The sequence below is a fragment of the Symphodus melops genome (genome assembly GCF_947650265.1).
Source record: "Symphodus melops genome assembly, chromosome: 6".
NCBI lineage: Eukaryota > Metazoa > Chordata > Actinopteri > Labriformes > Labridae > Symphodus > Symphodus melops.
This window is the reverse complement of record NC_136696.1, coordinates 10727150-10753564: the sequence shown is the minus strand read 5'-3', so window position 1 is coordinate 10753564 and position 26415 is coordinate 10727150. Positions and strand designations below refer to the sequence as shown.

The 26415-nt window shown below is 39.8% G+C and overlaps 1 protein-coding gene across 3 annotated transcripts in view; it reads right to left on the bottom strand.

The window, feature by feature from the left end:
- The window catches only part of ripor1 (RHO family interacting cell polarization regulator 1), a 45448-nt gene that overhangs the window by 9593 nt on the left and 9440 nt on the right, over window positions 1-26415 (bottom strand). Inside the window, exons 1-12 of one of the 3 annotated variants that reach the window (XM_079346934.1) lie at window positions 17569-18015; window positions 6980-7103; window positions 5897-6049; window positions 4666-4744; window positions 3896-3919; window positions 3713-3766; window positions 2774-2920; window positions 1847-1910; window positions 1560-1603; window positions 1279-1404; window positions 1034-1182; window positions 265-397 (exon numbers count right to left, since the gene is read on the bottom strand). In XM_079346934.1, coding sequence (XP_079203060.1) covers window positions 265-397; window positions 1034-1182; window positions 1279-1404; window positions 1560-1603; window positions 1847-1910; window positions 2774-2920; window positions 3713-3766; window positions 3896-3919; window positions 4666-4744; window positions 5897-6049; window positions 6980-7103; window positions 17569-17587 — 1116 coding nt within the window. In that variant the 5' untranslated portion in view covers window positions 17588-18015. Of the gene's footprint in view, window positions 1-264; window positions 398-1033; window positions 1183-1278; window positions 1405-1559; window positions 1604-1846; window positions 1911-2773; window positions 2921-3712; window positions 3767-3895; window positions 3920-4665; window positions 4745-5896; window positions 6050-6979; window positions 7104-17568; window positions 18016-26415 lie in introns of those variants that run through there. The other 2 variants (XM_079346932.1, XM_079346933.1) reach the window with 2 other exon arrangements.

Here is a 26415-nt window from a genome sequence, read left to right as displayed (position 1 = left end):
ATGCTTCTCCTGGTCTTTTCAAACTAATAATTTTGTTCAAAACATTTGGATGCATGCGAAATTTAGTTGGATGATAAGAGTATAACTTTATATATATATATATATATATATATACATACACACACATATATATATATACACATATATACATATACATATATATACATACATATATACATACTCATACACATAATAATAAGTGTGAAAATAATAAGTCAAAGATTAATCCAGAAGAAGTGGGAGGACATAAGAAGCAGCACTTACATAGAAGGCTTGTTCTCTTAAGGACGGCGTGTCTGGTGGACTCTGGTTGAAAATTGTGGAGAATCTCTTATTGACACTTGGAGCTTTGTTGACGCTGCTGGCCACTGAGCCCTGGTCGTCTTTATCAAACGGACTGAAGAGAGGAACAAGAGGAATGAGAAAAATTATAATTCAATGCAACATTGAATCAATGTTCTTTAATAAAACTCTAGCACTTAAATCAACAAACAGACAGATTTATAGATGCAGTGCTGTGAATATACATGTATATATCAATATTGATGATAAACTTGACATTTTCGCTTGTGAAAAATTGATTTAAAAGACTACAAAAAAGGGGAATTTAAGGTGAGGACAGCTGGTCAGTTTATTGTTTATTAGCTTGCACATGTAAAGTACACACCCATTCCCACCATAAAGAACAGTTTGAACAACTAGTGAAGAACATAGATTCCTCTTGAAAAGACGGGAAAAAAGGATCCCAGGGGCATGAAAGTGAACTTGTGTTATTCCCCAACGCTGAGAGGAGAAAACTCCTGCAGGTGATTTTGGTCCCTAACAAACAATGAACACTGCTTGTTTCTAAGTGCTTATCTTTACTTCAAGAACAAAAAGAATGAGGTATAAAAATGGTAACTGGATTCTTATGTGAACTGATAAAACACCTGTTCTTTTAAAGGCTTCGGTCAGTTAAGATTACTCTCTCAACCTTCAGAGAAATTGAACTTTACATCGCCACACTGTTAACAGCATGATTGACACAACGTACTTCCAGATGACTTCCAGGCTCAGCTTGATAGTCCCGAGGTCGTTTATGTCCACAGCGACAGTCTGCGGCAGTGCAGCAAATAGGTCCTTCGTCTCACAGGAAACATTTCCTACTACCACGTGATTGGCTAAGCTCTTCAGCTCTGTCACCTTGGAGACAACATAAATGTATTTTAAACAAACTGCTTAACTACATCAGTATTTGTGATAATAATAATTATCATGGTGTATATGAGGAGGACTGACCTTTACACACAGGAAGTCGCTGATGAGAGGCATAAACACCATCTCTTCACTGTCCCACACCTGTTTGCCATTGATTTCTATTCTGCCCCGGAGCTTCCACCGCTGCCGACCGTACCGCATAAAGATCTGCACAAACGCATATGAAGCATCTGCCTCAGTTCTGATGGTCAGCTGAGCTATATGTGTGTATGTGAAGCTTCACTTGCAATGAACAGAGATGCACACTCCTGAGGTGCACATTCTTACACCCAGTAACAAACATACACTTTTTACTGACTAACCTCATACTGGTCACCAGCACACAGTCTTGCAAATCCAGCCAGACCTGAAAGACAGATTGAGACGGATACAGTTGATCAGTGTCATGAAACCCTCACCAGGACTGCCTGTAACTTTCTTATTGTGCAGGTGTTTGGATTATTCTTTCCCTCACCCAGAAGTAATAACAACCAAATCATACAATTCCATTAGGGCATGGCAAGAATTTATGAAATGAATGAAATAATTTACTCCTGGAGAGTGTCCCATGTTTGATGTGTTTTTGTGTTGCAGTTCGTTTCCTTCTTACCTTTCATTTTAATATGGAACTCCCCCAGCTGGTTCTCCAACTCATTCTCCAACACACACATGTTCTGCAGAAAAGACGAGAGCGGGACAGCTTACCAAACAGGTCTGAGCTATAGCTACTCCAAGAAATGTAATCAAAGCAGGCAAAAAAAACCCAAGTAGATGTATTTCTGCTGCAGAGGAATATATAAAAGATCAAATCAAATAAAATCAAAGTGAGCATTATCTCTAAACCTTAAAACGCACAGAGTACAAATCATCTCTGGTGTTTTTTGTTTTATTAGGAAAATATTTCAATGATTAAATCAATTATTAGTTATACAGCTTTTAAGGATAAGAAGCATTTGGACATGCATCTAGAAATTACATCACCATGAGCATAGACATCATAGAGGCGCAGGTACAATGCAACTATCCTCGGCTTTAATGGTGAAAAGCAGGGTTGATAATTTTTTTTCAAAATTTAATTTAGGTCATACAGAAATTAATATTTCATGTGCTCTGAAAAAGGAATGAAGAAAAATCTGTCATCTGTAAGCCTGTAAAAACTTTGACCGATGTCTGCTGCGAGGTATCAATCTGATGAACCAATCACGTCTCCCTGCTCGCTCTCGACACCATGCATGCATGAACCCACTCAAAGCATGAGCTGAGGTTCACTTCTGGACCAGTGGCGCTCGTGCATGCAAGTGAGGGGCTTTTGAGGGAGCACAGAGGGGAGGGGACGGGTGCAGATGGAGCACTGAGGGAACGCTACTTTCAAAAGCTAGTTTTCAAAAAACTACCAACCCTGCCTTTAACGCGTCTGTACTTGGACATGCGTCGGCTCTGTTCTCCAACAAGGGTCACAATACATAAACCATTTTTCTCTGCTCAATCTAAATCCATTTCTCATCCTAGACCACCCCCTCTGTCTCCTTCTTTTTACCTCTGTGTACTCTTTGTATCCTTTGTTAGCTTCTGTTAAACTCTCCTTGGCCTCTTTGCTGACTGGTGAGGTGTAGGCCTTCACCATCTTGTTGGCTCCATCCCTGAGTCTCCTCTGCAGGCAGTACGCTTCATATAGCTCCTCAATCTGGGAGAAACAGGAGGAAAAAGGTTCCTGATTTCATCTCTCTTGTCAGCCGATAAAAAAAAGAGCCTCATAGCAAGAGGAACGCAGAAGATGTAAGTTAGTACAAGACAGGAACTGGACAGGAAGCCAGTCAATCAGTGACTCCGGAAGCCATGTCGGAATAGTGCTTGAATATCACACCACTGCTAGAGCTGGCTGCTCGGGATATGCCATGTTCTTAAACACAACAATCGCTACAACACACACATCCAAACCAAATACAGCAGGTGCTGAGTTGGGCAAAATCAGTTAAAACAAAGAAAGACAGCTCGCACACCGCAGGGCTCCGACACTCCAGAAACATCAACCTCCTGAAGTACATTTCTGGATTGTCGGAGCCCTGAAGTGTGCGAGCTGTCTTTTCTTTTCTAAAACATATACTGTGTATGTAGGTGCATTTTGATGTTTAGGAGAACAATTGTAGCCTATGGCAACAACTGTAACCCTCCACAGTCTGCACACAACTGAGCTCGACACCGAACTTTGAAAAGAGCTCATTTATAGCTGTATGAAGTTCATTTGAAGTAGGGCTGTATTTTTCATGAAACATGTAAATTCAAAGTACAGCAGTCATGTAGTGTTGGTATGAAAGCTTAACAAAGGCATGCTTTTTTTAAATAAGCAAGAGCTCCTTCACTACTTTTTCATCAAAGTTAGATTGTGAAAGGTTACACATTTCTACAACACATGTTCATGTCAATCTCCCTCAGTGGTGTGGAAGACTTTGTTAGACAGCGTTGCTGGCAGTCTGACCTTGCTGAGATGAAACTCCAGGCGTCGAATGTACCTCTCCGTCACCTTTACTTGCTGTTAGAGGGAGCACAAAGTCACATGGAAATGTAGCTGTCAAAACAAACTCAAATATTTTGCAAGCAGCCTGACATAGCGTCACCCAGTTATATTTGAGCTTTATATTGAGAAATAACAGTGACTTACCTTGTCCAGCTCATACAGGAAACCCTGAGGATGAAGAAAACTGAAGTCAGTCACATCTGTCTAGGATTTCTATTTAAAATGTGGCATACAATCCTAATGCTTAATATATTTAGTTTGTTATTTATCAGTAAGAGAAATGTACACCAGAGATGAAGACGGCAATGGAGACTCACACAGCCAACTCACCTGCTGGTTAATAATTAAGACATTTTAAAAGGAACTTTTCTGAAAACATTTGGTTCAGGAGGACAGTTTTATTTAAGGAAGTAATAAAATAAATGGGTTTTTTTTTGTCATGGATATACATTTAATTAGGAATAAATATAAATTCCTTTTTTGATGCATGTTTTACTAGCTCTGTAATTATTGTTTTGATTTTTTTCTACACTTATATTTTTATCTATTTGAATTTTTTTCCACTGTGTGATTTTCTTCTGCTGTCCTGCTTTGCTGCTGTAACACTGTAAACTTCTCCACTTGTGAGATGAATAAAGGATTATCTTATCTTATCTTAACAACCTATAATAAGGGTTTCATTTTAGAAGGAAGAAACATCTGGCCAAGCAGAATATAGTGAGGTACTTGTGCTGCAGAGATGTCCTTTGTTTAAAATAATATTGTGTAATAGATCAAGACTTTAATAATTTCAGTGAACTAAAAAAAAAAGTGATAAAAAAAGCAACACATTTCCAGTAATTAATATAACAATCATAACATCAGTCACAATGATTGTATGTAGCCCCTGTAGGATATCAAAACATACAACGTACCAGTCTGGAGTTTCTCTTTGATTCCCTCATCTGTCTGGTGAGGCCGTCCAGGTCCGTTTGATAAACCTGCAGGTAAGACCTGAGAGAATATTGATTATTGATTTCATTTATATGCATGGACAAGTGTTAGCATGAATACAACACCGCACACATTGACAGCCTTAGCTATTTTGCAATGGTTATCTCTACATGGGCCATTAATAATATATCACAGATCAGTTTTTAAAGATCTATTTAAATATGTCCTTTGTTGTATCTAACCACACACAAACACATTTGGCTTGACAAACAAAATGTCTTAAAAAAATGATCTCAGAATATTCCCCCACGCTGCTGCTCACCAGAGCCAAGTCAGTGGCCCTTCCTGTAATGTTTTGATATTATTCGAAGCTAAGTTAATCAAAAGCTGTCTTAATTGAACATACATCATAGATGCTGTAGAGCAGTGATTGTCAACTGGTGGGTCGGGACCCAAAAGTGGATCGCGGAGCCTTTTTTCTGTGGGTCGCAAATGTGTCTCTCTGATGTGGTCTTTAACATTTGATTTGTTCCATTTCTTTGTTCTGTCTTCTATGACAGTACTGAGTGAGGTCCAAACTATTTGTAATGATATACTGATTATTGGTGAAAAAATATCCCAAAAATTGTGTTGCAATTTCTCATTAACCCCTTGACGCCGATTGTCACAAATTCGTATCAAACCGCTTACACTCCAAAATAGCGTCCGTATTCCTCCACTTCTGGTTGATGCACTTTCAATACATACCTAGGGACCTTTTGCAAGCATTAGTTTCTCATAGGACCAGTCAGAGATTGGTATGCATCATACCTAAATTTATTACTAAATGTATCTATTTTTTGTGCTATGGTCAAATTAACTTTCTCAACATAATTTAGCATCTACTTAAAAGCAAAAACACATGTACATTTTTTTTTAATACTTGGAAATAAATTCAGGCGTCAGGCTAGACCTGTTGAGAACCATGATTGCTGTAGAGATGTCATATATGAAGAGCTGGGCACAGACAGGATCTGCATCAGGAAAGATCCCAGCGTATGAAACGCGTGTATTACTGAAATATAAGTAACTGCTTTGCAATGATGCTTTTGCTCCTGAAACGTCATGCCAACAAAGCGTTTGAGGTCACAAGTGCAGCGTAAAAGACACAAGCCCTTAGCTGAAAGACGAGAGTTGCTATTAGTGTCTGTTTAGAAAGGTGGATGCACTCACTGAAGGCCCTTTTTCAGCGCCTCGTAGACCTGGTCTAGTCGCTCTGGTTGAGGAACTTTGGGTGGTGGGTTGGACTTGTTGGACGTGTTGAACATCCTGCTGGCTCTGCTGGGTTTCCTGCTCAGACCTGGAGTGCTGAACACTGAGAGGTTCCTGCAACATCAGAGAAAATCTTCTTCAAATATCATCATCTATCTCATCGTCCTCACCAAACTGTTCTGTGACATCATAAAGACAATTCATCAAAACAGAAATACGTTCATCACATCGTCTCCCAGACAACATGTTCGATTTAGAAGAGACTTCCTCTTGATCTAAAGCAACATATTTTCATTTTATATGAGCATATTGTTGTGTTATTACAGGCACATGAAGACTGCTTTTACAACAGCTGAGAGGTTACAAAAATAGAAGGAACTGTCCAAAAACTACAATAAGAGAGAACAAATATAAAAAAGAAAACTCAGATATATATGCAACAATCTCAATAAATATAAGCAGTGTGTGTGTGTGTGTGTGTGTGTGTATACGCGTGTGTGTGTGTGTGTGTGTGTGTGTGTGTATATACGTGTGTGTGTGCGTGATCTGGTTTTATTATACTCTTAATCCTATATTGTAGTGATTTATTGTGTATTTTGTTTCGTTTGTGTGTCCATAACTGCCCAGGAACTGCAGATGAAATATAGCATATCAGCTAAATCTGGTAAATGTATCTCCTCTAATTAACTGAGATTAATGTATGTTGTATTTGGTTCCTGACAAATTCAACAATAAGCTAAACTAAAACTATCATATATATTTTTGGTATCATATTATTAAAGCAAATAGACAATAGACAGAAATAAGCAATCAAAAGTTTAAAAAAAAAAAAAAGCAAGAAAAGGGAAAGAAACAAGCTAAATGTATGACAGCTGACGTACTGATGTGGGATTTTTTAAAGGCTTAGTAATAATGAACCAGACCGACTTTTTTTTTTTTTTCCAGTCAGACTGTCTGTCTTTGGAGCTCCACCTGACAGGATGTCCTGTTAAATTCCCCGCGGCATGTATAGGAGTGTGTGTGTGGGGTAGTGTGGGTGTGTACCTGTAGGCCTTGTCGTAAGTGTTGACTCCAGTGAAGCTCTGGCTCCTAGTGATGGATCTGGAGGTGAGACGACTGGTGGGGCGAACGGACAGCGACATGGTGGAGAGGGTTCGGGATGGACTCCCTGTTCAGAGAACAAGAACAAAAAAACTATCAATGGATCGAACTATCAGCCATGTTTATCTGTCATTCAACTCACAGCTTAAGCTTCAGGCATTGATTTATTGTCAGGTTATAAAATATCTTCTGTGCCTCAATGTTATTAAAGACATCTTCCTGAGGGATTTTTTCCCCCTGAGGGACTTCCCATTTTTTTTGGTGTGTGCATCGAACTCTTTAAGTCTTTCTCTCTGGGACACAAAAACAACCTGATGCCTACGTGCCTCAGTGTCATTTTCTAAGTGGTAGAAAGAAGCTCTTTTATTGACTATACAGAACATGATCGGGCATATTTGTCCTGAAATGTTGCAGCCATTATTACCTTGTTCAGGTGAGTCACTGAAGACATGTCAGTCATTGTATTTTTTATTTAGTTCCATTTCCCTTTTTTAATAAAATGTGAAAAACAAGGCCCATGTTTAGATCTACCAGAACCAGAAGCAGTTTGGTATAATGCAGACTTCATTGTAAGCTGTGTTTTCCCTCCATATCTTTTAGCTCAGAAATAATTTCACAAACTTCTTGATATATCCAACAGAAGGACTCGTGTTTTCTATGTTAACCTATGACTGCTTTCCAACTGAAAGATGACTGTATATACTGAGATTTATCTTATCGTGTTACAATGATGCATCACTAAACATCTCCCCGATGATAAGCCCCTTCCTCTGTACTCTGTATGTACTGTTCAGTACTGACCAGCACATACAGATAGAGCCTAGCTGACTGTGTTCCTAGTTCACTCAAGGTTAAATGGCTTATCAAGTGTGAGAACAAAAGCCTGTTTTTGGAGCTTCTGAGTTTCACCGTCACCAGTTTAAATAACTGATCTGCTGTCGAACTGATCAGGTACAGGCACCACTCTGTTGAAGCTCAGCCACGTAGTATCGAGTTTGCTTAGGTGTCGGGATGTCTTTGCCAATCCTCCATCTCATCATGTCAGGAATTTAAACACAAGACACAAACACAACGGCTGCTTTACAGATGTCATAAAATAAATAGAGTAACATTAAAGGCCATCAAGTCAGTTGGCTGCGTACTAGAAAATCCTAGAGATACAGTTTGTAATTAATATCGGTTCCACAGACAGCTCACATAGAGGATGAGTGTTGGGTTCTTTTTCTGAATAAATGTTGCCACAGTTCAGAAGTACTTTTGACTCAACCTGTATTTCTGATCACTATTGCATATGTTTTAACTTGGTTTCACCTTTTGGTTTTACTGGCTCACGTACACAGCTACGCTCTAGAGTTTTTAATTCTACCTCTGCCAATAGTAAAGCTTTTAATACGATCCCCTGTGAGGTTGAGCCCCTTATCATCAGTGGAAAAATACCTAACCAAATGTCAATACTGTCTGCCATTCCATCCTTGATGAAATTGCACCATTTAAGACAAAGAACTCTAAATTCATGTCAGCCAGCCTTGGATCAATGAAAAAATGTGTTTGCTAAAGTGCAAATGCCGCAAGGCAGCGTGTCAGTGGAAGGCCTTAAACTCCCTGGCTACCTAGAAGACCTTAAGGAGCTATTGGTCCAATCACATTGAAGCAAATATTTGTAACCCCAGGATGCTTTTTAACATTGTAAGCCGTGCTCCGCATGCTTCCAAAAACCTGCTATTGGGTTTTCTAAAAACTTTTCTAAACAAAAAAATCTCCCACATTTGTCAAAGTAGTACTTCACCAGTAGATCCCCAGCTAGTCTGTTTACCCCGAGGACCTGACAAACCATTTTAACCCCGTCTCTCAGTCTATACCGTCAGAAGCTGTTGACTGTTGAAAACTCTGCTCCTAAAAGCTAGTATAACATTGCTGCACCAGGAGACTTGAACACATCTCACACATCCTTGCATTGGCTGCCGGTTAGTTTTAGAGTTGATTTTAAAATTCTACTTTTCACTTTTAAAGCTCAGGGCAGTTTGGCCCCAAGATATATTTCTGACCTTTTAATTCTTGATGTACCGTCACAACCAGGCTTTGAGGTTTTCAAACCCTGCTCTCTTGGTAGTTCCAAGATTCAGATAAAAAAAACAAAGGTGACAGAGCGTTTGCTAATAGAACCTTCCAGAGGAGATTAGGATGACAAAGACCGTTTTCTCATTTAAGTCACTTCCTAAAACGCAACTTTATAGGCCAGCCTTCCTTTGATCCTCAGTTTTTATCCTCCCACTACATCTGTTTTTATTGTTTTAATTATGTTTTATGCTTAGTGTTGTTTTTACTGGTTTTGTTTCTGTCCTATGACTAACACTTGTGACTGTGTTGTTTTATCCTGTAAAGCACTTTGTAAACCCGGTTTTGGAAAGGTGCTATATAATTTATTTTTTTGTTTGATTTAACATTTATTTATCCAGGAAAAGTCCCATTGAGGTTAAAAACCTGCAAAAGTTACACTTGAATTATTACTACTGTGTGCTTATTGGCTAGGAGAGCCCAAAGGTCCAACACAAAAAAATATGTAACACTAGCTTATAATCTTGACCCAACATCCAAAAACGTATCCAGGTCGTTTTTGCAACCAAATGTACTGAGCACCCGAAGGCTCAAGAATCAAAAATAAAAAGTTCCCACAGTGTACAAACTAGTAAGTAAACTGTGTGCAAAAGAATACACTCTGTATTCAACGCTCAATATGGTTCTGGTCGTCAGAGTCGACTCTCCAGTTAACGGCTGTGATTTGTTGTCGTGGCTTATGTCAGCGGTTAATTTCTGTCAACTGAGGCACTGTGTTTTCCTACTCTGGAATATTCACTGTCCTGTATCCTGTTTCTTCAAACAGCTGAAAGACCTTTGTGAGATGACTGTCAACCCGCCCTCTCCCCTCCCTCCCTCCCCCCACAGCACAGGAAATGTCACAATCCTACAGGAAGTCAGAAGCAACTGCCTCTCCTGACAGGAAATTTAACAAAGGCAGATAGTCCTGAAGGCTGTAGTCATCGGGCTGAAGAGAAAAGGTCAGCTCTACCCGAGTTCAGCTCCGACTCAATGGATGGAAAAAAGTACTTCAGGAGGAAGTTTGTTTTTGTCAAATCAAATTGCAACGATCAAACCTTCCTTCTGAGTAAAACACATTTAAACACGGATTCAATGCAGAGAAGGATTATTTTAAAATAACTAAGCTTTAAAAATACTAAGAGAGGGTTAAATTCAACCCTTGAAAATAATTGTGTGTGTGGGTGTGTGTGTGTGTGTTGCTGTTGGACTGTGCGGTCAAGCCCTTGTTGGCTTAACCTAGTTAAAGTCTTCTCACAGATTACAGAGGAGCTAACTGGCAGCGAGAGATAAAGGAAGACAACAAAGAAGCCTTGCCAGAGGAGTAGAGTGGACGTGGACACACACTTTCCTCTTTCAGTTCCCGATAAATCGCCTTGTTGTGTTGTCACAACAGCTCTCCGTCTCCATGAGGACTTCCAGGTAAGAAGTGATGACTTTGAAGTCGAAACATGACTGCAGACATTTCTGCTCAGCTAAACGTGGGTAACTGTTTTATCTTACAGTAGATCAATGAGATATCGTCCAGTAAACAGAGGAGAGACTTGGGATACTTTAATGGAGTCAAGAAGCAAATGAAGGAACCACAGCGTGAACCTGATTTACTAGCTGTTTGTTGGACTCACTGCTGTACTGCACACTGACCTTCAGTTGTTCAGCTGTGGGATAAATAAATGTTTCTCTTATCTTATTGATCTAACACACAATGTCGTCCCTTGTGTGGGACAGTGGGATTGTAGAAATGAAAGACTTAATACGACCCCAATGCAACATGCAATACATAATACATGTAACATCTTGTGTGGATGTACATGATATTTGATAGACTGTAGAAAACGTCAGGTTATAGGTAATAAGGTAACAATATAAACATCTAAGTGTTCATGACACTTTGGCCTGGATCAGTTCTTGGTGTGTTTATCATTGTTTTTTTCCTCACTGATGTTGTGTATTTGATTGATCTTGTTTTGTCTTGATTTTTTTTTGCATGGACCCCAGGAAGTGTAAATAAATAAATACCATAAAATGCTTAACATTCAAATCTGATTTAATGAAAATAACAAAATAAGGAAGCTATGGGTCGCTTGCTTGTGGGAAAAAGAAAAAAAAAACACACTGATTTCAAAACTGGGATTCAAACCTGGATTTCTATCCCAGCTATCAAAGACTTTTAATATCATGGTGATCATGTTACAATTCATTCATGTCCTAGGGCTGATCCACTCTGTTACATGGCACACACTAAACCATCGGCTATAAGAGCCTAGGGGGTTGAACATGGACAAGCAACCCGAGCAGATTTAGTGCCTTGCTTAATGGCACCATGGCAGCATCAAGGAAACTGGCACCTCTCCCCTGAAACAAGTCTTAACAAGAAGCTGGAAGCGGTACTTAAGATAATGGTGACACAGTTACTGGAGAAGGCAGTGAAATTATCTGAGCTCTCTGGGTGATGTTATAAACCCAAACAGGACGGTGTTTAGTTTCCAGCAAATGTTTCCTTATTATTGGCTGATAATCATGGACTGTGTTTCCCAAAGCCAAATAATCCTGTGGTCACTCTTGGGTGAGTAAAGGACATAAAAAAAGTCCATTATTTGAACTTAATAGATACTTTAAATGAGCCCAGTGCATACTGACCATAATCAAATGTTTTTGCAAGTTAATGTTATAGAAGAATGACTGCAAAGAACATGTTTGGATTACAATGTCAAGTGTCTGCTAAATTTCTCTGTTTTTAAAAAACGCACGAGACGAGAAGCTGAAGTCCACCCCTCAACCCAAATCAAAGCAAACACTAACCGTGACGGGGCTCCACGTCTCTGTCCGAGTCGTCCGCGTTCAGACAGTGCAGCGGTAGTCGGCACATTTTTCCCTGACACACCCCACTGTCCCCTCGCGATCAACCTTGTTATTAAAGTGTTATGATCTAATCAGCCCGTGTTAAATTAAGTTCAAAGATCCATTTAAACTCAGACAAGCTCATCCAGAAGTCCGCCGCTTAAATCCATCAAACTGAAAAAATCTGTCGAACTGTGCAGCGTTGAGTTTGTCCTACCTGATCCAAACAGTGGTCCAGTCCTGTCCAATGACAACAACAGATCCCAGTCACACCATCTCCTCTCCTATTGATGTTCTCATATAATCACTGTGGCTCTGTGCCACACACACACACACAACCATGAACACACAAACAGACCTCCATACACCTCTGTGGTGAGCCACTGTGTGACACCACACCTATTGTGTGATTGTCTCTGGTCTGTCTCTCCCAGATCATTCTGGAAAAACTCTCACACACACACACACACACACACACACACACACACACACACACACACACACACACACACACACACACACACACACACACACACACACACACACACACACACACACACACACACACACACACACACACACACACACACACACACACACACACACACACACACACACACACACACACACACACACACACACACACACACACACACACACACACACACACACACACACACACACACACACACACACACACACACACACACACACACACACACACACACACACACACACACACACACACACACACACACACACACACACACACACACACACACACACACACACACACAACTTAGTCCATGTTTCCTTTACCCTGTTTTGTTGCGTGATGACCTGCGGATGGCGATGTCACTTAGTCAGCACGAGATTGTCTAATCAAATAAAAGACAGACTTATATAAACTGTTTAGCACAATGGAGGCTCCTAAAGGACAGGGCTGGCTCGAGACATTTTGGTGCGCTAGGTGTAATTAGGTGTAATGACTTGGTAACCCTAGTTGAGATAAAAGAGAGGAAATCGTTTTTAGAAGTTAGTTGTAATGGATTAATGCGTCCAAACATTTGGGTTACATACTGTTAAACTGTTGCATTAACTCTGAGAAACTTCCTGAAATTTCCAAGCTGAGCCACTCTCCTGCTGACCTGGCTGTTCAAATATGCTTCTCACAGCTAGAGACTGTCCCTGTCAGAAAGGGGGGGGGGGGGGGGGGGGGGGGTCTCCTGAGGTAAGACGTGACATAAAAAAAGAAAAAAAAACATGGAAGTAGCAGATGAAGCAACAGAGTCCACTACTCGTTGCTATATGAAAATAATTGCCATTATGTTAATCCAGCAGAATGACAACATCAACAAAGGAGCGGAGAACAGAAATAATACAATAATAATGTGCACAGAGATCGTAGAGGTCGTGTGCAGACTCCATGCAGCAGGCACGAGGTGAACTCTCCGGAGAATACAATGTAGTGATCAAACATCCGCCCGCTCAGACTTCTACATACTAAGGTTCTGGCAGGAGAAAAAACTAATCTCCTTAGAGCATCACCACTTTCTTGCCTTCATTGAACCACGAACACACTGAACAAAAATGAAACATTCCCAGGTGAACAAAGACGGAAATAATCCAGCACAAGACAAAATGCAGAGAAGTATTTCAGCGTGGCTCACAGAAAATAAAGACCTCTGCAACTAACAGAAAGTTGCTCTTTTCTCAGCTCTCTGACACATTATATTCATCATTTATGCATTATCGACTTCACTTGTGGACAATATTCATATATTTAATTCTTTACTTGTAGTAACTCAAGACACTGAGCTCATCAGTCTTAATGTGTCGGCCTCTGTCATTGTACAAAAGGAGGATCAGCAGTAAATACACCAAGACGAGGCAACGCTGGCTCATTCCTCTTAAAGCTCTATCACCATCACACATGTGTTTATGCACCCCTGGGAGAATTGGGTGTGTGCGCGCCTTCATCATGTAAGGAATGTCAAACTCAGAACGACCGGCAGATCCGAGAAAAAACACACACACACGCACTCACGCACACACACACACACATGCACACACACACACACAGCCAACTCATCTGCCAAACCAAACAGAGCAGCTACTGTAACAGTGAGTTAGCAAGCTGAACAAACTGTGAATGAGTTTGCAAACAGTCTGAGCCATAAACATCCTCTTCTATTTAATGAATCAACTAAGAATTGAGTCAAAATGTTCATGATAATCAAAGATCTGAAGATTAGAGTGTGAACTTTAATCAAGGGAAACCAGAGCCAAACATTCCTCTCACTAAAACGATATTCCCAGGTCTCACGTTTCACCACAAACACTCCTGGTATTTTATCTCAGATAACAAAGGAACTTTTTGCGTTTTATTTTTACATTTTTAAGAGAGACAAACCGAATGAGAGCTTTTTATGTGCAGGTGCTTTTTTTATTATTTTTTTATTATTCTAGCCACAACGACCTTGAAGCATGGTGGATCTTTCTGTAGTGAATGAAGCAAGCTCTGGTTCGTACCGTAACTGTTGTGTGGTCAGCGATAAGGCTTGAGCAAACAAGTACTGTTAAGAGTTTCACAGTAAGATACAGGCAAAGGAGTCGTTTCATGTTATCTTAAGGAGAATCGTCTCTTCCAGTAAAAACTGAGACATGTGACCAGGATTAATGAAACTCCTGGGAATGAGCGACTGACCCATGGGTGTTCCTGGTTAAAGAAGCTCTGAGGGCTTACAAAGAGTCCGTCCTGTCGTCCTCTCCGATTCATCCACAATGATCCATCTGATGTTGACAACAACACCGAGAACACAAAATACAGTTTCACTCCAGACTCATCATCTCGTCCCGTCCCTCCTTCGGCCGACTCCGTGAGGAAAAGGAAACTCAGGATGGAGTCACATCCTGCAGAGAGGGGGCGGGGCCGCGAAAAGACTCCGGCAAATGATGGCTGAACTTAGTCACAGGAATAACCCTCCATGTTCAACACTGCAGCCCTGCCTGCGCGCTTCAGGAAGAGGATACTTGGGCTGTTGTCAAGCTGACAGGGTCGGAACAGTTTGTGTGATTGTTGTGTAGTTCTACAGCACACATGTATACAATTAATCTGCACCAATGACAGTATGACCGTGTGACAAATATGTAACATACAGAAGGCAACAGACGGTGGCTGTAAATCCACTTCAACAATGTAATGACAGAAAGTTGCTCTAAGGCCATCTGATACGACATGTAGGAACTTTCAGTTTTCTCACCACACTGAAACGACAGGACAAACACAAGTCATCTTTGAACTAATCAGCTGTCCAGTGTGATAATGATGAGGGTTCACGAGACTGCACGAAGGGGAGTGTGGTTACATATTCGTAGGCATTTAAAATGGCTCACGGTCGCTGGCAAAGGAAAGCTGCTAACTCTCTTCTAAATCTGTGTTTCTCATAAGAACAGCCCATTGAAATGAATTTTTAATGTTGATCATTCATAAATAATGCAGTGGTGTACAGATACTATTACACCTCCTGAACAAATATAAACCTCTATAAAGGCAGTGCAGATCAATAAAGGTTTAATTCCTCCATTTGATACTCTCGATGAGCTTTAAGAGAAACCCTGGTAACAAGATTCAGATCACGACAGGACGTTCAACGTCCAATAACTAAAGAAACAACGAAACAAATATTTGACAGCTTGAAAGAAAGACGTTTGTAATGTGTCCCGACTTATCATTTAGAGACGGCTCGCTACAAAAATCACTGACCTGAATGAATGAACACTGAATAGACGGTGTTGTTGAGGTAAGATCTGAGCTCAGAAGAACATTCACAGGGGGAAATCCCCCCCCCCCAAAAAAAATCCCAGCATGATTAATCAGCTGCACTGCGCAGGGACGGAGAGGACCAGAAATCTCAATCAGAACCAGTCGCACCACTCAAAGTACTTTTTTTATACAAGGTGCATGAAAAAATGAAGTATGTTGAGAACATATTTGACTCTTAATCCGAACGTTGTTTTCTTGATCATGATAGTTACTTGTTGCAGGCAGCATCAATATGACTTTAATGTTGGTATAAGATGACGTCTGTAGAAGCTGAACATAAGAGGTTACAGAAGACGCATTATCTCACTGATACATTATCTCACTGATGGTTATTATCTTAAGGACAGCAGACTTTCCAGAAGTTCATATTGTCATAAAGACGCTGGAGCAGGAACACTTACTTACTCTCCAAAAACATCCTCAAAGACATGAACGACTCTGTGAACGCTGTTTCCAATAAAATGATTATTGATTGAACGTACGCGTAGATTAAAAAAAAAAAAATCAACTGTCCTGTTTTCAGTGGTTTCTTTTAACTGTTGCTATGTGGAGCTTGTGTTGATGCAGTGACTTCCTGTTGACATGGATATAAGGTTCTTTTCCAACAGACCATTTATACATGACTCCGGTCTTTAAGTGTTACAGAGACAATCTGATTCATAAAAACACCGTTCAAAAAGAAGTTAACACGCTAACTTATTGATGCATTAACCAGCACTCACGTAACACAGACCACACAGTCAGTGAGCGTGCGTCACTTTAACTTCCTTTTCAAAGTTTATTTCTATTTGCAGTTTTGACACTCAGCACTTCCTCCATTTGAACAGCAAGCTCAGCATGTGTGGCCATTAATCCCATTAAGCTAACAAACAGACCAACACAGATCATTTTTAACCTGCCTTCACGATGGAGTGACCCGTCTGTGTCTCGTCTTGACCACTGTCACTCCTTTTTTATGTTTCACAGCTTTAGCTACAGATGAGTTGTAAAGTTAGACTGCGGCCTTTTTTTTTCTTCACTCAGCCGTGGCTCCTTGTGTCAAAATAAAATAAAATAAAATAAAATAAAAAAACATACTTGAAGTTTAAAACTGTGTCGGTATCGTCAACGCAGACAGCCCTGAAACTGAGGAATGTCTAAAAAGTCACCGGGGGGGGGGGGGGGGGGGGGGGGTTAATTCGGCCTGTTGTCAGTTCAGAGTGTAACATCAAGCGTGACATCAGAACAGAAATGTGTCTTATTAAAGAAAGTTAATGGAACATGAAAACTGAAGTCTCTCCAAAAAAAAAAGTGTGAATACTTTCAGGATCAGATGAAAAGAGAAAGTGAGGTGAACCATGTCTCTGACACTCAGTATCTGTTGTTAAACTAACAGTTCATCTAAAGAACAATTATTGAACACAGAGTGAGAGGTTATGTACGTCAATAAAACTCAGGGAAAGTTGACAGCGTTGACAAAGGTCGATAATTATTCGCAAAAAAACAACTTTTTTTCCACTAAATATTAACCCTTAAAATAATGGATCATTTTAATCATTGATAGTAATAATCAATCAGTCCCAGAGGGAGGAATCCTGCACTTGGGAGCCTCGGTAAATGAATACAGTGATGTAAAGTGACAGTGAATAATGATTGACATGGACTGGATGTTGCTCCAGTATGAGTTACTGGCTTTGTTTTTTCTTCTGATATTTGTCTGAAACTTTCCTGCCATCAGCTCATAATAAGTAACGAACCTGTGAACCAGCAACCAGTAAGTAATGAATCATACCTCCATATCCACTGTACATGATGGCTGTGCTGGTCAAGTCTTTTTTAGCAGGGTCCACCCAAATCCAGGAATCTCACTCAGCCCTCGCTCCAGGAGCTCTCTCAGTCCGGTTTTTTAAAATTCTTTTATGAGCAGCTTCTTCACTTCTTTTCTCTCGTTGCTGGTGTGTTTCCTTTTTCCTCTTCCCCCATATCCACTGTTTGGATAAAGTTGTTAATCCTACGTCCACTCGCCCACTGATCCCCTCTCTGTCTCTTCCCTGCACACTTACTGATAAGAGGAGGAGGAGGGGGAGGAGGAGGAGGAGGAGGAGGAAAAACTCAAGCAGTGCTCCCTCCTCTTCTTCCCTCATGACATCACTGCTTTTCCTGCTCCTCCTTCTGCCTGCTGAACATAATGTTTCTGCCCACACCAAGTCGGTCTTCACCTGGACTCATTTCAGTCCTATAATGCTTTCCCAGGTTTACATTGAGGACTAAAGTGAGCTACATTTTGAAAGGATCCGAACAAACTTCTGAACAAAGCTCTCCTGCAGAGCTCTCATGGGTCGAGGAGACGAGCACTGTTGTCTCTGTTTATGATACCAAGCTACTTTTCTCTGTTTATTTCGCACAACTAGCCCACTATCTTTAGCTTGACTACGCTCATGCAAAGTTAGGCAGGCAGGTAAGTATCCTATTTTCCAATATATCCAAAAGACTCAGTGGAGTTATTACAGATAGAAGTTCTGTTTTGTGTTTTACAAGATTTCAACATCATTTTACAAATATAGCACACACATGTTCCTCAGACAGTAGCTTTAAATGTACCCGTTTCCCATCTTCAAATCTTTACAATTTGGACAAGTTTTTTTTTTTTTTTTTCCTGCAAGGAACCTTGAATCTTTATTTCCAGCATGGAGGTCAGCACTGCCACACATCAATCGTAACACAGCCTGCTGTGGACAGGAGAGATAGTGTTTATCTGTAAAGAACTGGAGGGCAGCTGCTATTTAACCTGCATGCACACAATAGACACACACACATAACATGTTCTCCCAACAAATACACCCTTACACACGTCTGTCATGAGGCTATTCTTGACACCGGTGACACTTTGTAAACATCATCTGATGTCCAGCTGATTCATCCGTTACAGCTTAGATTCTGCAATTCGGCTTGAAATAGTACAATTGAGTGAATTCGATCAAAATAAGCAGCCATTAGAAACTGGGTGAAAACAAAAGTTAGAAATATAACGAAATGTTTCTTCGCTTTTTTTATATATATCAACTGTCCATTATGCTGTTTCTTAAGTGGCTGATCAACGCTAACGTGGATCTGCTCAAAGCGGCGGTGCACGTGTCCATCACTGTCGACTGAAGTCCTGCCGCCTGAAAGCATTCATTCGATGCCGTTGCTGAAATGTTAGTGACAAAATTCTTTGCTTACATATGTCAGTTTGCAAACTCGTGCAGGATCAGTGGATTTGTTCATAAGCGTTCTCAAAGCAAAGAACGCTAAATAGTTGTATGAATACTGTTAATATTGAATTCAAACAAATATCTGATTCTTTTTATAAGATTTCTAATGCAAGTTTTTTTTTGAACATTTATAGAAAGCTTTGGTGGACAGAGGGCTTTTCGGGGCTTTGGAGCATGTTTGTACGTATATGACAGAAAAATGAATCTAAATAAAATGAGACATCTTTTGTGGACATTAAGAATCTTTAACAATCTTGAAATCTAATGACAGACATTATTACAACAACACACCCACGGTACGATATTTACTGATATATCAAAAAAACGTACAAAAGACGAAGTAAGAATACACCATTTCTTAATCAATGGCTGAACATGGAGATGGGATGAGATGGGACAAATGACCTGCAGTCGTCGTCTCGTTGAGCAAATAAAATGACTGCCTCAGCTGGACCTTGTAAACAAGTCCCACTATAACATCTATTATTCGTTTCTTCTCTATGTTATCTAACCTAACACGTCTTAGTCGTATGGTTGGACTTTATCCTCACATCTTCTCAATTCTTTTCGGGCCAATGATTTGACAAGTGGCTCTTTAAAAGTATGATGTGTACACCGGTGCTCAACACATAGAGCAGATGCCATTTTCATGATGTTTTTTATACCTGGCTGCTTAAACATCCTGAGTCCACCAGTGACTAAAAGTTCTAGTTTTTAACATCGACAAAATCAGATTGTTATTCTTAGTATCTGACAACAATAAGAAACGATCCCAGAACTCACAATCACTAACTTCAAGTGAAAAGTGACAGTGATCTTTTGTCCTCGAGGTTTACACACACACACACACACACACCTGCTGCTGCTTTAAATTAAATCTGTCTCCGCTCTCTCAATAAACTTCAACAGCTTTTCAGCTGAGTCATCCACACACACACACACACACACACACACACACACACACACACACACACACACACACACACACACACACACACACACACACACACACACACACACACACACACACACACACACACACACACACACACACACACACACACACACACACACACACACACACACACACACACACACACACACACACACACACACACACACACACACACACACACACACACACACACACACCTCCTGAAATGAAACCCCATTCCTCACATTCCTGTCATATCTTTAATACCCCAACAGTCGAGGTATGCCTGTGTCTCCTCTGTTTTTTTCTACACTTTCCTTCAACGTTGATTGAGTTGTTTTTTCGCTCTAATTGTTTGTGGATCTTAAACGTGTCCGAGAAGTTTCCTTGTTAACAAACAAAAGCCATCGCTGAACTTCAGTTACTTTCTTTAAGAATCCCTGAGAACTACAATTAAAGAGTTCAAATCATTTCTTTTTTTCATAAACATTGATTCAAATATGAGCAGTACGCAGCTACACGTATGATATACTTCACAAGCTAGCAGTCTGAAGTGCAACAGCTTTGGATGATGAGCAGTTGAAGAAACTTCGACTGCTGAGCTTACATTAACATCAAATACATTTTGACCAGCAGTAGATCAAGTCTAAACTGGTTCCCAACATGAATGACATATTGAATATGAGCTGTGTATATAAACACTAAGAGATACAGATGATCCTTGAGCTTATTGTATCACCAAAAAACGATCAAATCTGCCTGCAGCGTTTTGTCCTTTTGACATTAAAAGATGTTTAAAATAAATTCCCTTCTCCCAAGTAAATCAATATTTCGTTGAGGATATTTTCGTTTGAGGATTTTATGCGACCTCTCAGAAATCTGACAAAGATAAAGATTCAGTGTGTGCCCCGTCAAACATATTCATCAACATTAAACCACTTTAAACGCAGACACACTTCATCAAATATGTACCTATTACAAAATTGCACATTTTATCGCTGACTTTCTAAGATATATGTAAAAGCCATAAGGCAGGTCAAAGTGCATTAAAATGCATTCAAACATGTTAGAAGGATCCCTGTAATCATCTATTGATCCTTTCAGTGTTTATTCTATCACAACATTTCTAAAGCTTGTTTTCATTGAACCACAGTCTTTCAATCTTCAATCTGCTGCTTTTATTTATTAAAAGTCTTCACAGCTTCCTAACTCCACTAACAATAACTATTAGTTTGTCTGTGATGTGTTTTCACTCTTGTTTTCTGATTTGTTTACGGCAGAGCATCAACTCCCGTGTTCTGAAAGGTAAATACAGAGAGCGATGTAACAGACAGTTTATCACTTCTTTTCTCTGGTTCTTTATGTTGTTAAACTAACTACATCAATCCAAGCCTTCCAGGGACAAAGAGAAACCCTTTTACTTCATCAGTATTGTAACAGATGCATTACAACCTGCTGCTGACTGAACTAATCTACTGTGACAACAATCAGCACCTTTTCCTGTTCTTAGTAGCCATAAAGCACAATTTATGGAAGCTTTGATATTAAACTGACTTCCTATCCATTAGTTTCTTCAGCTTACAGCTGGTACCCCTCTGCTCCCTCTGCTGGTACGTTTCAGGTCACTTCAGTCAAAATGTGATCATTAGTTCAGTATGGGGCCAGTGTACCAGTGATAAATGGTGAATGAATTTATGAATGTACAACATGACATTCAGTCCCACTAAATCAATCGATAATCAATGTAAGGCAGAGTGGTCCTGATTCCTTGGTTGTTATCTACAGTGCATGCTGTAAGATAACAGGCGAGTGAGCGAAATAAGGGGAAGATTTCATAAACAGAAGAATCTAGAAAAGTTCAGAGTGATGAACATGGAGGCTGGCACGGCTTGAGACTGAGATAACACAGACTACACACACACACACACACACACACACACACACACACACACACACACACACACACACACACACACACACACACACACACACACACACACACACACACACACACACACACACACACACACACACACACACACACACACACACACACACACACACACACACACACACACACACACACACACACACACCTCTAGTTGAGTGTTTTTAAACAGCAGTGTCCACGAGATCTTTCATTATTGTTTAGCACTTGAACTTGTTTTTACAATTGTTGTGACGTTTGGATGGAATGTATTTTACTGAACTTCATGTACAGCACTTTGGTCTGCCTTGGCTGTTATAAATGTGCTTTATAAATAAAGTTGACTTGACTATTACATCTGTGTGTTTGAATGCAGTCTGTAAACCTGATATGTACACAGATCTAGTGTTGTGCTGTCAGTCACTGAACAGAATGCTCTCTGGGATCTTGACAGGTTGCTGTTTACAGTGACACTAATAAAATGGGTTCCATCAACTAATTTGTTTACATTTATTTATCGCTGTGGGAATGTGCAAATATCGTAAAAAATGACCCCACACAAGGACTACTGCAGGAATACAAACTAAGCTGACTTCGTTCTTGCTGTGACTGAATAAGTTAAAAACACCAAATTTGATGTTGATATAAGAAACCTTTATTTACTTGATTGGTTGGAGATGACTTCCTTTATCGCTGCTCTTTTTAATAATAATGGAGACGACGGAGTCAAACAATGCAGAGATTCTCATCACGTGTTCTCTAAACTTAGCATGTGCATAAAACTGCCTTTTTATGTTCCCAATGGTTTGTAAAGGAAAATAATAAGACCTTGACAGACACTCTAATGTGCAACGGTATGAGACATCCATTGGGTCCAGGACAAAGCATGAGCACTTGACAGTAGAAAATGATAACAATGGATATGACTTCTCACAAATATAAAAACTATATTTTAAGTGGTTAATTTTTTATAGGAATATGCCTATAAATCAAGCTAAGCATATAAACTAGAAATCGGGTCAATGAGCTCTGATTGAAGGAAACTAAATCCATCCACCTGTAAACTCTGACAGAATTTAGATGGTATGTAAAGAAGCATTATTTTTGTTTGGAGGATCTGAAGCAGTTCGTAGGTTAAAAATACAATAAATACAGTTTTAACTAACGGTCAGATGAATCCAGCACTGTGCTGACGCTTTTCTATCTGGCTGTCTGTGTGACCTCTTTCTTTTTCCCCTTGGAGTGGTTATATTTAACCCTGCACAGGGAATGTTAACAAAGCTGCTCAGTTTCCTGCTTCATATTTTTAGAATTTCATACCAAGCCATCTACAGCTAATTATACACTTTATCGACACAAGTCCTTAGAGAGGACCATCACGTAAATGAGCCCTTTGGACGTCTCATTCTAAAGCCTGTGGATAATACATGATGTTTTGGAGAGTATTTGTGAGGTCAGGCGCTGATGTTTGATGACGAGGAATGGCCAACAAATCTTCTCCCAAAGGTGTTCTGTTGGTGAAGGCTCTATTTTACATTCACTCTTAGGCGTCCCAACATCCTGAGGTAATGCATAAGATCCCAGTAGGCATAATGAGTACAAAGGTTTGGAGCATTTGCTTCGTGTTCAAAAAGTTCACCTACAAGAAAGGACTTAAAGGAATGCATTACAGGGGGAGGTTTATCTCCTCTAACGTAAGCTGCTAACATGCCATGTTTACTAGCTACAGTGGTAACCCAGTGTAAAGCACCTTCTTTTCTGGAGCTCGTCCAGAAGTGGTACTATAGCAGAGTTCAAGCTAAAGTGAGGGATTCTTTTCCTCGGCTTTATTGGATTAGGAGAAGTCTACATGCAATCAAACTTATTACTTGAGTTTGCCCTCATCCTCAAAGCTGTTTCTATTTTTGAAGGGCAAGCTGCACAAACACATACAAACCAAAGTGGGTGGATGTCTAATCATAAGGCTTATTGAGCAGCCAATCATGCACTGTGCTGCTTTTCCTGGATTCTTGTTGAGCACCCACATTTCTGTTTGGAGAAAAAAAAATAGCCTTCATTTTAGTAAAGAGTATGTCTTTGGCAAGACAAAGCTCATTTCTACTATAAATCTGTGACCACTTTTATAATAGTAAGAACATACGAAGAAACGACTGTCAAGGTTCTAGAAAGTCACCTGCTCTTTGTAGCCTCATTTTCAATCCTGGGCCTGATTTCTACATTTTGGCCGTTTAAATGACTAAGGTTAAAAAAGCTGCAGTACATTCCTTCAGCCTACAGCCGCATGGAATGAGCTGCAATGGCTACAACATAATCTCCCTGGGAAAATGCTCCAAATATAAGTCCATCAAGAGAAAGAGTACGTTTTTTTTTTTCTAACCTCTGATGGTCTCGGATTGTAACCGTCAAAGTCTGACAACATTTAAAACACAAGATATCTAAAGAGGCTGACCTCTGTTATGAACCAGAAACCATAGTTACACAGCAGCTCTTTTCAAGACCTACAGACTCCACTGACTAAAATAGAAACTTGTTATTCCTGAGCCGTGCTGCGGGTAAAATTAACAATGTTGTTTGCTTTGCTTAGCTACTTCACCTAATATTATGCTTATTTCAACCTTTATTTTGTAGCAGCAACAGGAAGTGTTGATAGGGCTTTGGCAAAAGATGCTATGATTAGCTTCTTGTCCATGCTTGAAAGAAATAATCAGGCAGTCAAACCGTTCATGTGAATCATTTTAGTCATGCTACACTGTGGTGAAGTAGAACGAGCTTAGAGATGAACTGACAGGCGGTTCCTGCTTCTCTAAGCACCACATGACTGGAGTTTGTGGGTGTGGTTGTGGACCCCTGTGAAGTGGGACTTTCTGGTTAATCTCCAGCTGGCCAATAATCAGCTTAACTGTCACTGGAGTGCAGCAGGCTAATTACTCGTTTGTAGCTTGTCTAATTGGAGGGCCAAGTCACAAATATCTTTCCTGAAAATGTATAAAAATAATTAAAAATGATTACAGCCATGCCTTCTGGTTTCTTCTGTAAACTTGTAACGACCGTTTTCCTTTAACTTCTTTCTTGTTCTTGTGATCACTCTTCTTTTCTCGCCTGCCACAGGGCTTTCACACTTGCAGAAAACTTTGAAAATTCAGAGGGAGGAGCAGGCGACCTGTATATCCTGGGAGCAGTTCACAGTGCATTGACCGTATGGACCATCAGTCATCTCTGTGCACGTAATAATAATAAGCAGCTCCATTGTGTTTTCTGTTCAGCAGTATGTCGTTCTCCAACCTTTTCGTTGACATTGTGATTCTGTTGAACTACACGTAGCATTAATATAAAGGGAAATATTCTCGTTATAGTGTTGTATAGCTGTTGCCAATTTTTTTCATGCCAAGTCTTACCTCAGAAGACCCCCCTCACATCTGAAAGGGATGGTCTCCTGCTGATTTCCAGAGCATTCCTCCTGAAGTCATCCAGAGATATATATATATATATACACACACACACACATATATATGTATATATATACACATATATATATATACATATATATGTATATATACACACACATATATATATATATATTTTTTTATTTTTTTTTTGGGGGGTAGCACCTTATTTCCTTTGTAACATTGATTTTTCACATCAAGGATGAAATTAAATTGAATGAATTGTCAGATTCTCCTGACATCCAGAGATTTCTTTAAAAAATAAATAAATTAATTAAAAAAAAAAAAAAAAAAAAAAAAAGTAAATAAGATGTCCTGTGAAAAAAAAAAAATCATTTTCAAAAAACAAAAGTCTGCGTGACTCATTTTGTGGACGGAATTGAACAAAGCATGGATTCTGACTTTGTACAAAATCAGAAAAATCTAAATAATGTTGCGTCTCGTTGCATAACAACACGTGCAGGCGCACACAGCTCGGTTTATTTCAACACCTTCTCCAGGAACGTTGTCTGGATTGGCTTTACCGCTGCTTCCAGCTGCTTGAGGTGGACCAGTGCCACATTTGATGACCTTTTAACTGAGGTCGATGTCAGCATTTCTCAGATGGACATTTCTGCAGCATCGCTAAACATGTTTGAGTGTCTTTACATTTTTCTCCTGACTTCGGATGTAAATGCATGTCTAATTAGACATGCAGACATTTGTCGAAATTTAAAGATTAACATATGCACAACAGTGCTGCATTTACTATTACATTCTCTGTTGTATTTGTTATATATGCTATCAGTTGTTTGGGCTCATTCGACATGTAGAAGCAGTAAGGAACTGATAAATGCCTTTGCTGGCAGAAAAGTTAGTGTGATGATTTTAATCCTGTCCTGCAAGTTTCTGAGTGATTCCTTTTCTCTGAAGCTTCTGGGAACTCAGGCTCAGGTGTAACAAACACTTTAGTCACGCTCGTGAACGCACAAGAAGAGTTGTCTCAAATACTTCCATTTCCTGTCTGTCGTTGCTCAAGATCTTTTAACTGGGAATGAAATCAAAGTGCATTTTTTTTTATGTTAAAAAAAAAAATCCAAAA